The sequence below is a fragment of the Mandrillus leucophaeus genome, unplaced genomic scaffold (genome assembly GCF_000951045.1).
Source record: "Mandrillus leucophaeus isolate KB7577 unplaced genomic scaffold, Mleu.le_1.0 Scaffold249, whole genome shotgun sequence".
Classification (NCBI taxonomy): domain Eukaryota; kingdom Metazoa; phylum Chordata; class Mammalia; order Primates; family Cercopithecidae; genus Mandrillus; species Mandrillus leucophaeus.
The window spans coordinates 748,223-769,484 of NW_012102576.1; the positions used below are offsets into that span (position 1 = coordinate 748,223).

Consider the following 21,262-nt stretch of genomic DNA (forward strand, 5'->3'; position numbering starts at 1 on the left):
TAAGACTTCAAAGACCCTCTAAGGATTCTGCTGGCCACATCCCAAGACCCTGAAGGGTATTACTTCCTCGCCCTCTCCAAACTGCCCAATAAGGAAGCAGGTGACAAAAAATAACTGATCCTGGAATCACCTTTTGTAAATTCCCACCTCCAAGCTTTTCGACAGCTTGTTAACACTGGCTCCTCTCCCCAGAAGCCTTTCCTTCAAGTCCCAGCAACTCCCCCTGACCCTGCTGGGAAGGTGCACCAATTACCTGTCATTCACGAAAGCCCGTAGCATGAGATGCTCCCATTGATCATCTGCCAGAACCAGACTTTCTGAAAAGTTCTTAAGGATCAGCTAGTCCAATCCCTCACTGAATAAAGGAGAAGCAAAGTCCAGGGAGGTGAGGCGATGCGTTGTCCTCCTAATTAGCAGGTAAGCTCCAGGCAGGGCTGGGTCTTCCGGGCCCTCCGCAAGGTCGTGCCCCGCACGGGGCAGAAACGATTTCATCAACTCGTCATCTAGACGGCCTTTCACTGACACTGTCTCTCCGCGTGGAGGAGCCGCTGGGATGCGCAGTGCAGGTGTCGTCCGTTTCAGAGGTAAAATAACCGAGCTGCGGATCTCCAGAGGCCGACTAGAGCCGGGACCAGAAGACAGGTTTCCCGTTTCGGGGACAGCGCCCGTCCCTGGGCGTTGGAACATCGGCTGATGTTTCATCTGGTCAGGCAACCGTCCAGCGCTCCGTACAACTGGCGCTAATGGCGGGGATTAATCACATAGCCCGCAGCGGGCGGAAAGCAGCGGGACGAGGCATCGAACCCTGAGGTGAGCTCCGAGTTCCGGAGCGCGCAAACCACGCCCCCTCCAGATTACGGCGGCTGCGTGTTCGCGCGCGTCCTGGAGTGCGCATGCGCAGCGGCGGGGGTTGTTCCGGCAGCCTTTCATTGAGGGGAGCCGCCAGTTTCAAATGCAGCGGCGTTTGCCCCGATTCCCTGGGCCTGGCTTTCAGCGTAGCAATTCTGCCGGCGAAGAAGGTGAGCGCGCGGCAGAGCTGAGGACGAGGAGCAGCGGGACAAGGAAGAGCGACTCTGGTGAAATCGCAAACTAGACGTCTGCGGGACCCCTGTATGCAAAGGTAGGTGGCCAGTTCGGAGCGGGAAATTATTCCGGAAGTGGAGGGCGGGGCCAGCGTGATTGACAGGCGAGAACCCTGTGCGGAGACTGGGCAGGCCTGCGAAGGTTGTGCCTGCGGTGGAACTGGGCGGTGCGCAGGAGTCGGTATTTACAGCAGCCGCGCGTCTGGGTCTTACATTTGGCCCAGCTATTTTGGCCCAGCTATGTTGAGCTTTTCATGGATTATCTTACGTAGATAAGACACTGCAGCAGTGAGTGAGCACTGTGACCCACCTGTCTCTTACAGATGCAGAAACTGAGTCCCAGAGATACTAACTTTAGCAAGGATACAGCTGGGATCCTAAACTTGGCAATCTGAGCCCAGAGCCGATAAAGTTAAGGGCTCCATGGCTCTAGCTTCCCTTAGGGCCGGAATCGAGGCGGAGCAGGGTACAGTACAGAGGCCAGGGATGAGTGCAGTTGACCAGATTGTTGACGGAAGTGTCATAAACGTGGACTTAAATGCTCATAAGCCGCTGGTGGGTTCCACACAGGGTGCAAGCTCAGGATGCAGGTGGGAGGGGAGACAGGGCCAGAGCAAGGTGGGAATGTGGGTTTTATGGGCCAGGCCATCCTCCAGCTGGTGGAGCACCACAGCACTGCAGTGTGTGGCCCTGGCTTAACAGCAGTGCGGAAAAGCTTTTCTCTTGGGGCTGTGGTGCTTTCCAGGTGTGTGAAGTTAAAACATTTTAGGGCCATATGGTAGGTAGTACCTGCCACATAGTTGTCCTGGTCAGCCCCGGCTGCCATAACAAAAGACCATAAACTGGGTGGCTTCGACACAGAAATGTGTTTTCTCACAGTCCCAGAGGCTTGGGACGTCCAAGATCAACGTGGGGAGGACAAAATTGAGCCCATAGCAATAGTCTGTACTCAGTAATGAGTGATAATTGGGGACCGAAGAAAACGAACACTTTTAAGAAGTAACATGGGCCGGGCGCGGTGGCTCACGCCTGTAATCCCAGCACTTTGGGAGGCCGAGGCGGGCAGATCACGAGGTCAGGAGATCGAGACCATCCTGGCTAACACGGTGAAACCCCGTCCCTACTAAAAATACAAAAAAATTAGCCGGGCGTGGTGGCGGGCGCCTGTAGTCCCAGCTACTCAGGAGGCTGAGGCAGGAGAATGGCCTAAACCCGGGAGGCAGAGCTTGCAGTGAGCTGAGATCCCGCCACTGCACTCCAGCCTGGGCGACAGAGCAAGACTCCGTCTCAAAAAAAAAATAAAAGAAAGAAAAGAACCAATATGTTCCTGAAGTGCTTTCACAACTCTTACCTCGTTTAATGAGCATGAGATTTGCTGTCCTGGTGTGTGCCTTAGCACAGGGAGGTGATGGTTGTCCTCCGTCCACACAGCCAACCTGAAGAGGGCTGAACAAGTCACTGCAAATGTTTTTAATCTGGCTTAGTGAATCCGTTTTACTCAGATTTATCTAAACCTCTATGATTTAGCCTGTGCTGCTTCTGGAATAATGAGATCTATAATTACCACTGACGGGGAAATGAAATAATACTTAACGTTTCTTCTGTATTGTTTAGTATTGTCATTCTAGAGTTTGATAACCAAGTCTGTCTTTTTTATCCCACTTACCCTGGTGGGAGAAAAAGTGAGGAGATACAAAGCTTCAGGTGCCATGGCCATCTGGCAGATGTGGTTCAAATCCTGAGTTCAAGCACTTGCTGAGTGACCTTGGGCTAGTCACTTAAGTTTATTGCGTCTCAGTTTCTTTCTTTATAAAATAGAGCTTATAAAAATACTGACCACACAGGGTTGTTGTGGGGTTATGTGAAAACGGTTCGAAACCACTAAAGAACTAGCCATTTAACTAGATAGGTATTGAAGTCGTGGGACCTCCATTACCCAGCCTTGGAACAGAAACCTTTACTTATACAGCCCGCATGTCTGGCTGGCTACTCATTCGTTCATCACATTTTTGTTGAATGCCTATGAGGTGTTGAAGCACCTCATTCTGAGTCCTGGAGCCAGAGAAGAACAAGACAGACAAGGTTCCTCTATGTATGGAACTTATATTCCAGTGAGGAAGAATAAATAGGTTCAGATGGTGCTAAGAGCTATGAGTAAGTTAAATACAGAGTAATGTGATTTTTAAAAAGTGACTTAGAGCAAGCTAGGGGTTGAGGAGTGGGGGTGGTGTTTGACCCCTGTCCAGTAGCCAGACAGCCAGAGAGCCTTCTCTGAGGAGGTGAGCCTGAGCCGAGGCCTGGATATTGAGGACTCCTCCTTCTCCAGGCCAAGGGGAGCAGCAAGTGCAAGACCCGAGCTGAGTAGATGAGGCCGGGAGCCTGACCGGTATCAGGCTGACCAGTGTTCTGTCTGGAGAGGAGCTGCTGGTCAGCTTTTTCTCTTGGGATTCAGAACAGGGAGACATCAAGACTTTTTATTTGGCAGTGGGAGCCGAAGCTGAAAGGTCCAGGGGCTGACGAGGCCACGTGCAAGCTCCAGTGTGGGGTAAGCAGAAACCGAGTGCGCCGAGGGAGTGAGATTGTGGCGTGTCCGGCGCCCGGCTGAGCAGGAGAGTGAACCCCGTGGGTGCGTGTTGCTGGTGACGTTCTGGAGCTGTCTTGAAGTCTGAGCTCCCTTGCCGCTTTAGTCTGCTTCTGTTTTTGGCTTTCCCAGATAGTTTCAATTCTTACTCTCAGTTTGTGAACCTCCTTTCAGTGAGCCTCCCTTTACTTACGCTGGATATCTCTTGCAACCGGATGAGCTTCACTAAAGCACAGTCATTTGGACCTGGATTCGAATCCCTGGTTTTCCACTTTTTAGCTGTGACTTTGAGCAATTAATTTCTATAAGAATCAGTATCCGATAGCTGTATCCTTATAGTGTTGTACAGATTTTTTTTTTTTTTTTTTTTGAGACGGAGTCGCTCTGTCGCCCAGGCTGGAGTGCAGTGGCCGGATCTCAGCTCACTGCAAGCTCCGCCTCCTGGGTTCACGCCACTCCCCTGCCTCAGCCTCCCGAGTAGCTGGGACTACAGGCGCCCGCCACCTCGCCCGGCTAGTTTTTTGTATTTTTTAGTAGAGACGGGGTTTCACCGTGTTATCCAGGATGGTCTCGATCTTCTGACCTCGTGATCCGCCCGTCTCGGCCTCCCAAAGAGCTGGGATTACAGGCTTGAGCCACCGCGCCCGGCCATATTAAATGAGATAAGAAAAGCAAAAGGCCCTGTAGAGTGTTTAACACATAGCAGATCCTCAAAATTTATTAGGTACCGTTCTTCCCCTTCCTTCATGTGGTAAAGCTTTTTTAGTCCATACCCCTCGCTCAGGATTGAATTGTCATAGTGTTTTTTAATTACCCTTCTTGTAATTATTCCTCTACCTCTGTAGTCATGTTTTTCTTTTTTCATTTTTTCTTGTCCCCAGAATGTCTGACAAAACAGCCAGATACACCTCTGTAAAGACAGAGCGTAAAATAGTGCTAGTTCTGTGAGTTCTCTCTTCCTGTGCAAATCCATAAACTGCCACCAATCTGTAGTGGTGTTAATTGCCCCTAAACCGAAAAGCATCGTGGCAACTACCTTTCCCCTCGTAAATACAGTGACACTATCACTACTCTTGTTGAGGCCAAAGTTACAAAGATAGGCTCTCGATCTATTAATATTAGTAAAATAGGTTTGGGACTTACTAACATTTGTGCTTAGAAGAGACAGACCTGGCAAATAGCTTGGAGAAGCGAATTCCAAAGAGAGAGGTGTGGGAACCAGGATGGAAGAGTCAGGCCTCCAGATGGCAGTTCAAGGAAGAGAGGAGAGGTAAACACTATCTCAGAGATAATTAGATTCAGAAGAGGAGGAAAAAAAGATGACGTCAATGCGGAGCAGAGCTTTTCTTAGCCCTTAGCCTAGCAAGGAAAGAGAAATGCCTTGTCTCAGTACTGGGAAGCTGTTCCGGCCAGAGATCCGTGACTGTGAAGAGAGCTTTCCTGTCTGGAGCCAAACAGAAAGTTCATGCGTCTTGAGGCCAGAAAAATTAGTAGGAGGCGGCTCTGGCTGGTGCTGGAAATGGAGGCTAGGATGAACTAAGAAGCAAACTAAAGATACTTATAAGGATGTGTACGTTAACTTGCACCATCCAAACAAGCTGTGTTTGTGGTCCTCTGCCTGTGAGTCATGATTTTCCAGGACCTCACAACGGGATAAAGTGAAGTAACTTCGGCTTGTGAATGTGCATTGCAGAGAAGTGGGAGAAGAAAGTAATTATAAGCAACACCCTAGATCCTAGGGGTGCTTGTCTTTGAGAAGAGAGCTCTAAGCCTTTTGTAGAGGCATTAGGAAGGTGTCGGAGCCACGGTGAAATGGCAGGGGAGATTCAGTTTAGGGGCTTTCCCGGTCTGCATTCTGCTAGAGTCGTTCGTTACATGTCGCTAGGTGGATTGCATGATTCTGGTATGGCCTCATGCGGACCTGCAAAGGATGGAAAGAACAAGGTCTCTGCTTCCCAGAAAAATGTACAACCCAAGGAGAAATTTGGTAACAAGTGTGGAAACTGCTCTTAGATACTGCTGCAGATTTCAAGCCACTTCTTCCTGGACCATGAGAGAGCTTAACATGTTGTATTTATTTTTCCTAGGTCCATGGCTAATGAAACACAGAAAGTTGGTACCATCCATTTTCCTTTTCCCTTCACGCCCTATTCCATCCAGGAAGACTTCATGGCAGAGCTTTACCGGGTTTTGGAGGCTGGCAAGATTGGGATATTTGAGAGTCCAACTGGCACTGTGAGTATGAATAGTGAGAGATACTGATAAAGACAACGTAACGGCAGCCATGCTAGCTTTTCCTGTTTGCCTGTCTAGAGGTGTTCATAGTTTGAAGTTGGGCAGAGTAGTCTCAGTTTATCTTTCTGGGTAATAGTCACTTCCTCTATTAAAGTCTTTTTTTTTTTTTTTTTTTTGAGATAGAGTCTTGCTCTGTCGCCCAGGCTGGAGTGAAGTGGCGCAATCTCGGCTCACTGCAATCTCCGCCTCCTGGGTTCACGCCATTCTCCTGCCTCAGCTCCCCGAGTAGCTGGAACTACAGGCGCCCGCCACCAAGCCCGGCTAATTTTTTTGTGTGTATTTTTAATAGAGACAGGGTTTCACTGTGTTAGCCAGGATGATCTCTATCTCCTGACCTTGTGATCCACCCACCTCGGCCTCCCAAAGTGCTAGGATTACAGGCATGAGCCACCGTGCCTGGCCTGAAGTCTTAAACATAGCTCCATGATCTGAGAAAAATTAGGCTGAAGTCATTGGTGCCTTCCTATTATGGTAGATGAGACGGCTTCCTTACAAACTCTTTTCCCTCTCTTTCCCCATCCTTCAGTGTACATTTTGAGCATAATCTTGTCTTCAACAATATGTCTTAATACTCTGTTTTTTCAGAGTTAATAAGTGCCTTTTTAAAGTTAGTTCAGTTTTTAATATACCTATGCCAGTTCCTCCCACATCATCCCATGGCCTCTCAATACAATTTTCCATACAGAAAATTCCTGTCTTAGTCGGCCAGGACTGCCATAGTAAAATACCATAGACCGGGTGACTTAACAGGAATTTATTTGTCACCATTCTGGAGGCTGGAAAGTTGAAGATCAAGGTTCTGGCAGGGTTCTGGTTCTGGGGAGGGGGTCTCTTCCCGGCTTGCAGATGGCTGCCTTCTTGCTGTGGAACAAGCTAAAAAGAGGAGGAGAAAAACAGATCTTTGGTGTCGTTCTCTTTTATGAGGACAAGGGCTGTTCCCTTACTGCTGCTCCCTTATGACCTCCTTTACCCTTAAAGGCCGGATCTGTAGTACAGTCCCATGGTGGGGTTGGGATTTCAACATATGTTTGTTAAGATGGGGAGTCTCACTGTGTGGCCCAGGCTGGTCTCGAACTCAGGCGTCCTCGCCTCTCAGCCTCTCAAGTAGCTAGTGGCTGGCAAGATCCGAGATTACGGGTGCACACCACCATACACAGCTTCTTTTGTTTTGTTTTTGTTCTTTGAAAACATTTTTTTAACATGCATTTTGGTGGGGATACAATTTAATCCACAGCAGTAACCAATTCCATTTTTACCTTGGAGCCCTCCTGGAATCCTCCATCCTTTCCCTGTCATTTGAATTAGTTGCTCCTCAGACTGACTTGACAGATTTCAGCATGAGTGTTGCTGGGACAGACAGCCGCACCCACACCACAGCAGGGTATATGTCCATTTGGAGGCTTTCCTCAAACGTCTAGCGGCCCTGGACTGCCTGTGTATGCTGAAGAACAGGATACAGAAAGACTGAGTCTGCAGGGCAGGCTGGCTGTGGCTGCCAGGCTGGGCTCCTTTGTTGGGGGCCTCCAGTTGCCAGCACATCTGTGGGATTTTCCCTAGAGTCTTCGGTCTCTCCAGCGCAGGTGCCTCTACGCTCTGGCCCAGCAGGTACAAGGGCTGAAATCTGACAGCCAGTCTTCCTAGAGGTGGTCTGGGGAAGAGGCTCCAGGTGGAGAGTCCGCCTCAGTGCCTGCTTTCAGCCTGGCCCTCCTCCCCTTCCCCCTGGCCTCCTCACTCTGCCTGTTGCCTCCAGGGCTCTCCTAGCTCAGCTTCCACTGAGAGCCCACTTCCTGTCTTCTGCAAGGAGCAGGAGCAGGGATTGCAACCTGGGGATCTAATTGTTCTTGAAAAGAATTTTAATCCGTCCCTTTGTTTTCAGTGACCTGTCTTTCCTATCACTTCCTGAGTCTTTCTGAGAGTGAATAGGGGAGATCTCTGGGGACACTTGGGCTTGAGTGTCTCTGTCGAATCACTTCGATGTCTCTGTCTTCATTTCCCTCTCTCCTAAAACATATTACTCCTTCCACTTTCTTTGTTTTTTTGGAACACAGTTGAGTGCATGTTCATTCTGCCTTGTTTATTTTAATTTTAGAGACAGGGTGTCTCTCTGCTGCCCAGGGCAGAGTGCAGTGTTAAGATCATGGTTCACTGCATGGATCATTCGACCTTCTGGTGTCAAGTGATCCTCCCACCTCAGCTTCCTGAGCAGCTGGGACTACAGGTGCGCACCATCACACCTGGCGAATTTTTTAGTTTGTAGAAATGAGATCTCACTATGCTGCTCAGGCCGGTGGTCTTAAACCCCCAGGCTCAAGCAGTCCTCCTGCCTTGGCCTCCCATAGTGCTGGGATTACAGGCATGAGCCACTGCACCTGACCCCTTTCACCTTGTGTAGCCTGACAACCCATCTTCTCCCTCTCAGGTCTTTCCATCTCAGTCTTCTGCACTCCAGGCTTCCGCGTCGTCTTCCTCTGCTCAGTCTTTAATTGTCGATGTCTCTGGTTCTATAGCCTCATCTTGTGTGCACTCTCTGGGAACGTACCCTGTGGCTTTATTACCTTTGACATTCTTCTGTCTTCTAAATCATCTTCTGAATAGAGTGTTTTCTCCTGTCCCGGGTGTCCTGCGGCCCACAGGAGCAGCCGTGCTGGGGGACACCCTGAGTGGGGTTTTTGTTACCTGTTGTACCTACCATGCCCTTCCCTGCCTTGGATGCACAGGTGCCCCCACCTTAGCTGCCTGAGATGCTGTTTATCCTTGATAGTCACCTTTTAAGCCGTGTATCGGTCTATGAAGTGGAGTCACCATTACAGCTTGGTGTGTGCTGTGCCTTGTGTAACACTGCAGTTCTGGGAGTCCTCGAACCTGGAGTGCATGCTTTGCAGGGATCTCTGATGCCCTCGAATTGTATGTTACATGTGGGCCTGTGGCCTCTTGCTAGGGGCTCTGCACCTTTGTGTCCTCAGCTCTGAGCCCCATGCTTGCTACCACCAGCAGGTGTTCAGAGTGAATGAATTTGCTTATCTTGGCATAAATCATTTAACTGTGTTATCTGGGACGATACCCTAGGAAGGTGAGCCTTTGGTTATGCATCCTTTTAACATTTTCCAATCTCAAAGTTTTGTGGTCTCATTACTGGATGTAGAAAACGATGGGCCTCAGTTATTCTTTTGTTGTTGTGCCGGAGTGTACCCACGGTTGTTTTTGAAAGATAACTTTGACCATGCCCTCAGGAACTTCCTCAGCTCACTTTCAGATGGAGGGCACTGGCTTTCTAACCATTGTGTCTCCCAGCCCAGTGACAGCTGAAGCTGACTGCTTCCAATGTCACAGGCAGCACGTAAGAGCCGCCCTCCAGGTGCTGCTGGGAAGTGCTGCCTGGAACTCTCTGCCGTTTACTTTCTGTCAAAAGCTGAGGGAAATGGTACATACGGGGCTTTTGTAAAAATATGGGATCCATCCATTTGTCAACAGTGTCATTCTATCCTATCCCAGGGCCCTTCAAGATTCTGATGAAAACTGATAGATCCCATATCCCAGAATAATGCTATTAATAATTGTATTATTATTACTTAATGATAGCAAAAAATTAGCTAACTCCAACTGCTCACTTGTTATTTGCCAGGCAATCCTCTAATCCAGAGGATTTGGCCTTTCATGTGTGTTAATGTCCTGCTTGCACCATTTCTATAAGGAGGGTGCTACTGTTGCCATTCCCATTTCTGCACTCGTGGAAACAAGCATAGTGAGGCCAGCCTGAGCCACAGAGCTGCAGGCTGGGGAGGCAGCTGGAACCCTGGCGCCTGGCTGTGGAATTTGAGGCTCTGACACCTGTGCTGCGCTGCTGCCCCAACCCTGGTCAAACCAGGTATTTCACCCCGCACCCGATACTCTGAGATCCCCTCTGGGTTCAGCAGGCTGGAAGAGCTGACTGCCTGGAGCAGAAGGCATGGGCTCCTCCAGAGACTCCCCTGAGCTGAGTCCCCCTGTGGACACCAGGGCCACCTCCTTGTGGTGCTCCCTGAAGGGTCCTCTCCGGAAGAACTGTATTGGTTCCCTGGAGCTGCCGGAGGAAAGCTTCACACAGTGAGGCTTAAACAACAGAAACTGACATCCCACAGCACTGGAGGCTGGAGGCTGAGATCAAGGTGTCCGCGTGCCTGGGCCCTTCTGAGGGTCGCGAGGGAAAGATCTCTTCAGGCCCCTTTCCTTGGCTTATAGGTGGCGTCTTCTTGGGTGTCGTCACATCGCCTGCCTTCTGTGCATGTCTGCATCCACGTGTCCCCTTTCTAATAAGGATATTCGCCCTTCAGGCTGGGGCCCGTCCTAGTAGTCTCATCTTAACTGATTACGTTTGCGATGGTCCTATTTCCAGATAAGGCCACATTCTGAGACACTGGGGGTTAGGACTTCAACATAGGAATTTGGAGGAATACAATTCAATCAGGCTCACAGAAAATTCTGGTCTTAAGTCAAGAGTAGTGTTTTCCAGTCTGTGTGCGGAGGCGCACACCTGTAGTCCCAGCCACTTGGGAGGCTGAGGCCAGAGAATTGTGTGAGCCCAGGAGTTCCATACCAGCCTGGGCAACATAGCAAGACCTCCTCTCAAAAACAGACAGAGAGAGTGATGTCCTCTAGAGTGATTAGTTTGCTTTAAAAAATAAAAAAATAAAAAAACTTGTAAACCCTGGCCCTCGTGACTCATCATCCTGCATCTGCACAGGAGCCGCATGAAGGCTGAGTGGCTGCTAGGCTCCGCGTTGACAAGTGCATGGGATTTCTTGCTTAGCATTTGGGGGCCTTAATTCTTTTGGGGGGCTTTTTGTCTAATGTCTCAGCTTCTGATTTTGTGTGATATTTACATATAATCTGATAAACTGCTTTAAATTTGTTTTCAGAACAGTGAGCTGGATAATTAAAGAAGCTCTTTCCTGCTTCTTGGGCCCAGTTTTCATTTCTTCCTTCTGTTCTGTTTTTCCAGGCTATTCTAATGCTAATTTCCTTCCTTTCCTTTCCTTTCCTAGGCTGGTCTTAGAGCATCCTCTCATATGTACAGCCAGACCTTCTTTCAGGCTTTTATTAAAATGGGGAAAGGTCATGTGGGACGCTTTGTTGTTTTCCTGTTTCTGAAGATCATTTTTCTTTCTGCAGGGAAAGTCCTTAAGTCTTATTTGTGGAGCCCTCTCCTGGCTCCGTGACTTTGAACAGAAGAAGCGTGAGGAAGAGGCACGACTCCTTGAAACTGGAACTGGCCCCTTACATGATGAGAAAGATGAATCCCTGTGTCTGTCGTCTTCCTGCGAAGGGGCCGCAGCCACCGCGAGGCCTGCTGGAGAGCCGGCCTGGGTGACTCAGTTTGTGCAGAAGAAAGAAGAGAGGGACCTGGTGGATCGACTAAAGGTGAGACCAGGGGTATCCCGAAGTGGGAGTGATGGAGGAAACATGGCTTCAGCGATTGTTCTGGGGCAATTCCGAGACTCAGGTAGTGTGTGTTCCTCTGCCGTTGCCGTGCCTCTCAGCTCTTCATCAGCTCCTTGGGTCGACGGTGCTGCCCTGGTGCTATCTTTTTTGAGCTGGAGGTCAGCAGGCCTTCTCCACACAACGAACTGTCGGTTCCCATTTATTACTCACCTGGGAAAGGACCTGTTCATTGCCATTGGCAACATGGTTCAGTGGCTGCAAATGTATCTGATGGAGAGCGTGTGGCTTTGGGAGGAGTGTGCAGCCTTGCGCAGTGAGCAGCGAGGCTGGGACCTGCGGGATTGAGGTCCTGGTGGGGGATGTGGCAGCCCTTGAGTGCTGGTTGGGGAAGGAGAGCTGCCCCAGGTGAGGAGGCGCCGGGCTGAGCCGTCCAGACTCCTTAGGAGAGGCCTGGTTAGGGGCTTCCTGGTGATTTTCCTTCATGTCTGCCTCCTTTAGGCGGAGCAGGCCAGGAGGAAGCAGCGAGAAGAACGCCTGCAGCAGCTGCAGCACAGGGCGCAGTTCAAATATGCAGCCAAGCGCCTGGTGAGCCTCATTTCTTGGGGGGCAGGATTATGTCCAGGCAGGGTCGCTCTGCTTGGAGGCCCATGGATGCGTGGCCAGGGCCTCAGTCTCCCCTGCATGATCCTCACTGGCTATGTGCTCCTGTACAGGAGCTGGGCTGTGAGTGGTTGAGGCGTGGATCCTGGGAGTAGACCTCTCTCCAGCCAGGCAGCCAGGCCCCTGTGAATGGGCGTAGCGTGCTTTGTCTCTGGCACTTGGGAGGCGGGTACTGGTGCTGAGACTTCTTCCTCCCTCCCCACCTCCACTCCTCCTGTCCAGAGGCAGGAAGAAGAAGAAACGGAGAATCTCCTCCGCCTCAGCAGAGAGATGCTAGAGACAGGCCCAGGGGCTGAGCGGCCGGAGCAGCTGGAGTCTATGGAGGAGGAGCTGGTCCTTGCCGAATACGAGAGCGACGAGGAGAAAAAGGCAGCGAGCGGGTGAGACAGAGGTGGCAGCGCTACCCGGCCCCAGGCCAGGGGACACCCTTGAAGACAGCTCTTTCCCTCATGCCACAGATGCCATGAAGCACCTGGTAAGAGGCATGGTGGCCTCTGCCCTCTGCTCTAAGCCGGGTCCTTCCTAGGATCCATGAGTGCCAATGGCTGTGAGGACAGTCACTGGCCTGGCCTGTGTCCTCTCAGCTGTCCTCATGGCAGCTCAGGCAGGGCAGGAACATTTGGATCTGTGCCTTATACACAAGGAGGCTGCAGCCCCACAAGGGGAGACACCTTGGCTGAGGCCACAAGCCTCGACAGTGGAGAGCTGGGCTGGAACTCGGCCGGCCTGGCTCTAGATCTCAGGCTCTGAGGCAGCTGACTGCGCTGGGTAACCTGTGCGGTGTCAGCCGTCAAGGCGTCCTTAGCCTGAGCTTTTCTTCTCCCATAAGGCCTCTGTTGGTCTAGACTTGAGGTTTCCACTTGATGAGCCATGAGCTGCTGGGTGACTTAGCCCTGAACAGGCCACCCAGGCCATTTCGGGCCCACAGGATCCCTGGTGACAGCCCTGTTCCCATTCACACTGGAACCTCACCACCATCCCTGAGTGTCTGCTCTGGGTGTGGCACTGTCCAGATGCTGTGGACGTAGAAGGGAAGAAGACATGGAGGGGACAGTTAATAGACATGAAAACAAATAGCACCTATGTGAAATCAGCGTGTTTGCCTACAAGGAAAACCAAACGGTGATGTGGATGGGATGGGGGGCTGCACCTGGTGATGGGTCCCGTGTGTCCCGTGGCACCCTGGCCACCGCATCTGTCAGAGGGTAACTGCAAGACCAGAGACCTTCTGTGGATGTTCCTGAAGGTTCATCCCCGGCCCTCACGGTCTGTCTGCAGGGCGCCTTCTGACGCCACCTCCAGCCTCCCTCCACCAGATGCCAGCTTCCCCGCTGCCCTGACCTTCCTCCAGCGTGCCAGGCCGTCCTCTGTCCTGTCCGAGGATTTGCTCATGCAACGTGCTGTAGCCAAACACCCTTCCCTCCTCCCTTGGCAGATGTCTTCCTCTCCTTTAAGGCCTGGCTCAGGTGTCATCTGGGTGGCCTCGGGTGTCAGCTGCTCTGTTTTGCTCATGCACCCGCTTGTGCTTCTGTTGTTGCCTCCTCTCCCTGGCTGGGCTCGAGCTGCTTCAGGCAGGAACCACGTCTTTATAGTTTTGTGTTCCCAGAGCTGACCCAGCGTTTGGCGTAGGGGTGTGCTCAGTAAAATCGAGTTGACATGAATGAGCAGATGCTTCCTCGTTCCAGTCCAGTAGTGTGATTCCAGGCTGCCCATGCGGATCTCGACTTCTGCGCCTGCCCAGGGCAGAGACCACCGTGCTGCCTTGTGCCTCACTGGAGAGAGGGTCATAAACAGCTTGTGCTCCATGAACCCTTCCTGCCCGCCTCCAAGGTCGTGCTTCTGCTCCCCCTCCTCTTCCTTAGAGCCCGTGAGGACAAGGCAGAGAACTTGAGTGGACGTGGAGGTGGCGAATATTACAGGAACAAAGTGCTCCTTCAGGTCTGGGCAAGAGCCATGGATCCTGTAGGTCAGCTTCCGGGGCTTCCCATGCCCTCGCATTTCAGGAGATAACGTGAGCCTCAGAGGACCTGAGTTGTGAATAGAAAACTTTTGCTGTTCATTTCTTCACACACCCAGCCGCTCACTGAGCTCCTGCTGGCTTTGTCCAGCATGCGACATAAGATTGATCCAAGCCTTTAAGATAGAGCTGCCTGCCCTTTAGTGACCATGAAGCCAAGCCTGTAATAATTACTCTTCTGATAACCCAAGGCAGTTGTGTTCTGTTTTGTTAGAAAGGAATTTCGAGGTGAACAAAAATGTTTTCTTTTTGTGTGATGTTCCCATAGGTAGTGTGTGCCTGTCAGATGGTTTTGTGTTTCTGAGGAGCGTAGACTAGTAAAGCTGGCTCAGCTTCGGGCCATGGGATGCAGGGCTGGCCTCCCCACCAACACCCAGTGCTGATCGGCTCTTCCTGCATTGCTGGAAAGGGCAGACTGAGGCGCTGACAGAAGAGGTGTAACTGGTCATAAGTGAGAGCGTCCTCTGTTCACTTGGTCAGTCAGTTGTGGCTTCATCCAGGAGATGGCCAGGGGGTTCCTGCCGCATGCCAGGCTCTAGGTGAGGCCACAGGGACTCAGCAGAGTCAAGGCTGACCTGGGTCCTCCCTTGTGGACATGACAGTCTGTAGGGCGATAGACTGAGAGAAAGCGATTTTGAATGAGGTAGGTGTTAAGAGCAGGGGCCATGAATCTGTGTCAGAGCAGCCAGACCTACCGGGGAAGGTCAAAGGCGGCTTCTTGGAGGAGGTGACATTTCTGCTGCTATCTTAGAGTTGACTGAGAGCTGGTGAGGGGAGACAGCATTCCAGTCACAGAGCATCCAAAGGCCCGAGGTGATGAAGAGCAAATATCCCCCCTGGGACCTCAGAGGGGTCCAGCTTGCCGGAGGGAGGGCAGAGAGGAGAGCAGCCTGCCATGACGCCCAAGGCTTCCAACTCAAGACTTGGGTTGGGGGTGCTGAGCCCCTTTCTCCTTTTTATATTTCCCCACCCACAGACCTAAGTGGCCATGGGAGGCTGGGGTTGGCATTTGCCTGGGGGAGTTTCTGAGCGAGCAGCACCTGCTGCCTTGGTGGAACCCATCGCTGGGAATGGCCAGGGCTCATCACCAGCGCTCAGCAGATGCTCAGTGCATTTTGCTGAGTTTGCTGAGAGAAGACTGTTTTCTCTTCTGTCTCACACAGAGTGGATGAGGATGAGGATGACCTGGAGGAAGAACATGTAACTAAGGTAACACGAGTATCCTCAGCTGGTGCTGTGTTGGGGCCTATGGGCTGGGCCCTGCACCCCCGGGGAGAAAGCTGGAGTCACTCAGCTGCTTCTCACCCTTCTTTCTACAAAAGAGATTCCAGCACTTGGACTCTGTGGCTTCCCGGATGCAACCCTGGTCCCAAGTTGCTCCCTTGGCCAGCTGCAGTGGACCCTGGAGACCTTTCCCGGGTTCGGGGCCTGGGGAGACCTCTCCTGGGGGCAAGGCCATGCTTGCCACGCCAGGGCATCAAGGAGCAGCTGTTCAGGGCTGAAGTCTGGGTGGTGTGGGTAGGACAGACACGAGTGTCCTACCCTTTGGGGTGCTTCTCCCCTTGTCCGTGTTCCGATTTGCATGGAGGGCTATGGGTTATGTGTGGTCTGACATCTCCCATTTGGTTTCATTGATTTATGACTTTTGTTTTCTGTCGGAAGTAGGTATTTTCTCTGTATTTTTCTTGTTTCCTCCCTTCACTGTTGCCTTAGAGGAGTAGAGAGAGGGTATTCTGGTCAGCCTTCCTTTCTCCCTTTGAGGGATGTGTGTGACACACTCCCCACCCACCCCCACCGACAACCCACCCTCCCCAAGTGGGGACTGTTTGCAACGGGAGATGGTCACCCGTGTCCTAAGATTGGCCAACCCTCCAAAGTGGTTGATTAGAGACTGGATATGACTCGTGGAAGGAGCTGCCTTTGGGCAGCTTCTGGAGCTGTGGGTGACTTGGGAACCCCTGGGTCCCTCGATAGATAGATGCCTGATGTGGGACATCGCTGTCCTGCCTCAGCTTTGTGCATTTAGAGCCACTCCCTTTCCCTCAGCCTCTCAGGCCCTGGCGTGCCTTGATGTTACAGAATGCCATGGGATGTTTTGGTTCCGTCTTTGAAGCACCTTTCTTTCTCTCTGCTAGATTTATTACTGTAGTCGGACACACTCCCAGCTGGCCCAGTTTGTGCATGAGGTGAAGAAGAGCCCCTTTGGCAAGGATGTTCGGCTGGTCTCCCTTGGCTCCCGGCAGGTAAACAGTGGCCAGTGTTTCCACCAGCGGCCATCCTGCTCCTTTCCCCACAGCTTTGTCCTCCTCGTCCAGGCCTGGGAGACCAGTGCGAGGAGCAGCCCCCTCCCTGGCCTGGCCAGCCCATCACTGGAAGGCAAAGGAGAGGCGGGGCAGGTCCACCTGTGTTGGTTAGATGTCATTTAGCCGGCACCATCTCTTTGCCTCTTTCTTTCTCCTTTGTTGCAGAACCTTTGTGTCAACGAAGATGTGAAAAGCCTAGGTTCTGTGCAGCTTATCAACGATCGCTGTGTGGACATGCAGAGAAGCAGGCACGGTAGCCATCGGGACCATGGCGTAGCCGCAGGCAGTCTGGAGAGAGTGAGGCAGGGGTAGCAGTGACCGAAGACCATTAAGTATCTTTCATAGAAAGAATGGCAGAGGAGACCCCAGTTCCTTCCTGAGGCCCCTCTCCTTGGTTAAAAGTGTTCCTACTCTCTGGGTCAGTGTCGGGGAATCACTGGTTTGGAGATGATTTTATAGGCTCTTTCTGGAGAACAAAAGTAAAACCTTAATAGTGTTCCAGTGAGACCACTGTAGGCAGTGCTTGGGAGGGTCTTATAGACCCTACCCCATGGAAGTGGGTCTCAGCATTACAGAGCCCTCTGTTGGGCCCATGGACAGTTGCTGTCCTCTCTCTTTTCTCTCCTGGTGCCTGTGCCACCCTCAGAGAAGAAGAAAGGAGCTGAGGAGGAGAAGCCAAAGAGAAGGAGGCAGGAGAAGCAGGCGGCCTGCCCCTTCTACAACCACGAGCAGATGGGCCTCCTCCGGGATGAGGCCCTGGCAGAGGTGAAGGACATTGAGCAGCTGCTGGCCCTTGGGAAGGAGGCCCGGGCCTGTCCCTATTACGGGAGCCGCCTTGCCATCCCTGCAGCCCAGGTGAGGGCCCTGCAGGGCCGGAAAGCCGCGCTTGCTCTCACTGTGGTCTAGGACATGAGGGGAGTCTTCATCACACCGTATTTTGGGGGATGCCACCTACCGAGTTCAGACTGACAGTACCTAACCCATTCTTTCCTGATGCGTGAGTTGGAGGTGGCGCGTGGGATCCCTTGGGGGCTCCAGGCAGCAGGGCCAGTTGGCATTACTGGGGATAGTATTTAGGAGCCAGGAAGCATGTGCATTCCTAGTGAAACCACAGGGAGAGGATGCCAGGAGCTGAGAAGAGTGCGGTACTTAAATCTGTTTACAAATGGCTTTCCAAGTGATGCTCCCAACTTCCATGCCTATCATGTGATGGCGCACGTCAGCGATGGAACCATTCAGTTTTCCTATTTTTCATTTTTGTAACTGGAAAGCTTTCCTAGCATACACCTACCTGCAGCACGTGACAATACTGTCTTCTCTGCCTCAACTTCTCTTGATTTTTAAACAGAAGGAAGAACTGCTAATGTAGCAGATCAAAAAGAGTATCTCACGGTTATTTGGTGGGTGCAATTCCACTGTTTTCTTGCTACTTTAATTTGAGTGACTTTGGAAACAGGATATCACTTGTGGAAAATGCTGTATAATCCAGAAAAAATTTAAAGTTTTAAAAGATTCGGGGAACTAAGTAACCATTTTGCACGGCAGCTGAATGCTCACCAGCATACCTGCTGAGCTGTGTGGGCGCTGGCAGAGAAACGGAGAGAAGCTGCCAGGCCCCATGATGTCCCAGGCCTTCCCTCCGGTCTGTTTGCCTTTAGAGCAAGATTAGTGCTGTAGGCATTTATACACAAATATCCTAATATGGCTCAAAATCTTTACAATTTTTGAATTTTTAAAGCACTTTGACCATATTTTGCTTTTATATTAATAGTATTCCAGTGGAATTCTATGCATGGGGACACTGGAGCCCAGAAAAGTTAAGCGACTTTTATTTTCTCACCAACCGTGAGTGATGGAGCCATTCAGTTTTCTGGTATTTCACTTTTTATATGAGTATTCCTTTAACTGGAAACTTTCCTAACAACAAACACCTAAAGATCTGCAGAGTTGCTTTTATTTTTGTTACCCCAGCTCCACTCAACCCTCACTTGAGATATATCAACCCTATTTTGCAGATGAGGAAACCAAGGGTCAGAGAGGTTAGACAACTCCCAGAGTCACACAGCTGGGAAGTAGCAGCTCCAGGAGCAGAAACTGGGGCCCCTTCCTGGCGCACCAGTGGTTTTCAGGTGTTTTGCAGAAACTCGGGGGCTTCCGGGGCGACCTTGAGGACATGGACAAGGCTAAGCAGGGGTTCCCCTCACCCAGCCCTGCCCTTGGTTTACTCAGGAGTCAGACCAGCCCGTTTCCTGTGTTTCATATGTTGGCGTTTCATTTAAAGCTCAAGGAAAGCTTGTCCGTTGCTACACTCTACTTTCGAATGGCGCTACATAGTCCAGGCAGGAAATAGAAGCACTCACATCAGGACCTCAGTGTCAGGCAGGCAAGGCTTCTGCAGGGGAGCCCCGCCCTGCTCAGGTGGCCTCATCTCCCCTCCCAGCTGGTGGTGCTGCCCTATCAGATGCTGCTGCATGCTGCCACTCGGCAGGCTGCGGGCATCCGGCTGCAGGAACAGGTGGTGATCATCGACGAAGCGCACAACCTGATAGACACCATCACGGGCATGCACAGCGTGGAGGTCAGCGGCTCCCAGGTGCGTGGGCCTCCCCTCCTCGGGCCAGGGCTGCCGTGAGGTAAAGGGACTTGCATGGTTCCTCCAGACACCTGGGCCAAGAATTCCTTCGGAGGTGGGGCTTGCTAGAGGGTGCATAAGTCAAGGCAGTGACCTCATCGGAGGCTGACCATGGCTTTCCACTGCATCCTGGGGACCCCGCTACGGCAGAATGGCTCATTTCCCTGCACTTTACCTGCCTCCATGCTCCCGTGTCCCTCCAGCGCTGGATACCAGCAGCCAGCTCTGTAAGCCAAGGAGATGGCATGAGTGAGGCAGAAGTCCCCTCAGGACTGGATTTTGTTACTGCAGTTGCCTGGAGGGAATTGAATTGAGGAATGCTCAAGATCAGTGCAGGCTCCTCCTGCCAACCTATTGTGCGCCTTGCATGGCACCAGGTGTCCCTGGTCTTCACGCTAACTCTGCCATGGGGGTGGTGTTCCTGTTTTACATTGAGAACTTAGAGATTCAGACATGGTCAAGCTGTGTCCTAAGGTCATGCAGCTCATGAGTGTGGAGCTGGGGTGTGCCCACTGGTTTCTGACTGTGAAACCCCCCACAACATCCCACCAGCTCTGCTGACCCGTGCCTGGGTTGAATTGAGGCCGGGATGTGATGGTGACCTTGAACCATCACTTTGTAGACTCCAGGTCTTTTCCCAACCCGGTGGAAACTAGCAGGGGATTCCGTACTTGAGGGATTCAGCCTCTTGCTTTTCTCTAACCCACAGTGGACGCTGGAGGAAAACTTCTCTTCCTTCCCCTCTCTCTTAGCTCCCACCAGCCTGAGGGCTGTGGAAACCCATACCTTTTGTCTGCACCCAGCCCCCTCTCCTCCCTTTGGTGGCTTCCTGTGTGTCCAGGGCCAGCATCTTCTAGGCAAATCTAAGATGTCAACAGCTCAGCCCTCGGCTGCTTGCCCAGAGCCTGGTTTGTGTTCTTTCCCCAGCTTTGCCAGGCCCATTCCCAGCTGCTGCAGTACATGGAGCGATACGGGTGAGATGTGACCCTCTGAGGTAGTGGGACAGTCCCTTGGCGGCCCCCTGCATTGGCCTCGGAGAGGCAGCACTTTGGTTCCCGCCTCTGGCCTGGGCTGTGGTGGGGTGGAGCTGCGTGCCATTCATGTCCTGGGCACATCATGGTGTGTGCTACACACAGACTTGGAAGGCTGGGGACCGACCACTGGCTCTGAGGCCTGGCACCATGGCCAGCCTGCTCTCTGGGAAAGGATTTGTAGCTTGTGACCCAATTTGAGAGGCACTGGGCACAAGGCTTCCACTGGGGTGGGCGGGGCGAGTCACTGTCAGGGCACCACCACTTAATGTCCATTGGCTTCTTCTCAGGAAGCGTTTGAAGGCCAAGAACCTGATGTACCTGAAGCAGATCCTGTATTTGCTGGAGAAATTCGTGGCCGTGCTGGGGGGTGAGAGCCCCATCCCCCTGCTGACCCTCGGTCTGCACAACCTGCCAGGCAGCTTTTTCCTTGGTTGCCCATCAGGATGCTTCAATTCTCTGTTTTTAAGAAGGGTCACCCAGGCGCGGTGGCTCACGCTTGTAATCCTAGCACTTGGGAGGCTGAGGCAGGTGATTCACCTGAGTTTGAGACCAACCTGGCCAACGTGGTGAAACCCCATCTCTACTAAAAATACAAAAAAAACTAGCTGGGAGTGTTGGTGTGGCCTGTAGTCCCAGCTGTTCCAGAGGCTGAGACAAGAGAACTGCTTGCTCAAACCCGGGAGGCAGAGGTTGCAGTGAGCCGAGATCGTGTCACTGCACTCCAGTCTGGGCAACAGAGTGAGAATCCGTCTCAAAAAAAAGAAAAAAGAAGGGTCTTGGTCATTGATTGAGAAAATTCTTGTTCTTTGTAGCTTAGTTGAGTCGTCTGACTTGAGCTTTTTTTAGGCCCTTGGGTTCTTTGCCCATGTTCTGAGGACTTTCTATTTCAGGCCCTGCTCTGGGGGGATAGTAAGGATACAGCATCATATGAACACACAGTGTTTCCGTGATGGGCATAGCGCTGTGGGGTGTTCGAAGCACTTGCATATGCGGTTTTGTGTGCCCTGTGAGAAAGTAGTGCTGGCATTTGAATCCTTGTTGATGACGCATAAATTAGACCTCAGTGCAATGGCTGCTTACGGTTCCCAAGCCCAGCACGGAAGCCTGGGATCTTCTGACTCCGGCTCCCATGCCTCTTTGCATGACCCTGTCATGTCCCCTTCTTTTATGATGGGGCACCCCCTTGGAAGGCGTCTGTGGAAGTGGAAGCTGCAGAAAGCCTGTGGGAGCTTCTAGCGGG

General features: G+C 51.8%; 1 protein-coding gene across 3 annotated transcripts in view; it reads left to right on the forward strand.

The window, feature by feature from the left end:
• Positions 1-891: 891 nt before the first annotated feature.
• Positions 892-21,262, forward strand: part of DDX11 (DEAD/H (Asp-Glu-Ala-Asp/His) box helicase 11) — a 30,370-nt gene continuing 9,999 nt past the window's right edge. The window contains exons 1-13 of one of the 3 annotated variants that reach the window (XM_011983310.1): positions 1,311-1,370; positions 5,303-5,650; positions 5,751-5,898; positions 11,107-11,355; positions 11,875-11,961; positions 12,259-12,416; positions 15,217-15,262; positions 16,189-16,296; positions 16,522-16,609; positions 17,003-17,211; positions 18,797-18,949; positions 19,916-19,962; positions 20,310-20,389. In XM_011983310.1, coding sequence (XP_011838700.1) covers positions 5,577-5,650; positions 5,751-5,898; positions 11,107-11,355; positions 11,875-11,961; positions 12,259-12,416; positions 15,217-15,262; positions 16,189-16,296; positions 16,522-16,609; positions 17,003-17,211; positions 18,797-18,949; positions 19,916-19,962; positions 20,310-20,389 — 1,447 coding nt within the window. In that variant the 5' untranslated portion in view covers positions 1,311-1,370; positions 5,303-5,576. Of the gene's footprint in view, positions 1,121-1,310; positions 1,371-5,302; positions 5,651-5,750; positions 5,899-11,106; positions 11,356-11,874; positions 11,962-12,258; positions 12,417-15,216; positions 15,263-16,188; positions 16,297-16,521; positions 16,610-17,002; positions 17,212-18,796; positions 18,950-19,915; positions 19,963-20,309; positions 20,390-21,262 lie in introns of those variants that run through there. The other 2 variants (XM_011983311.1, XM_011983308.1) reach the window with 2 other exon arrangements.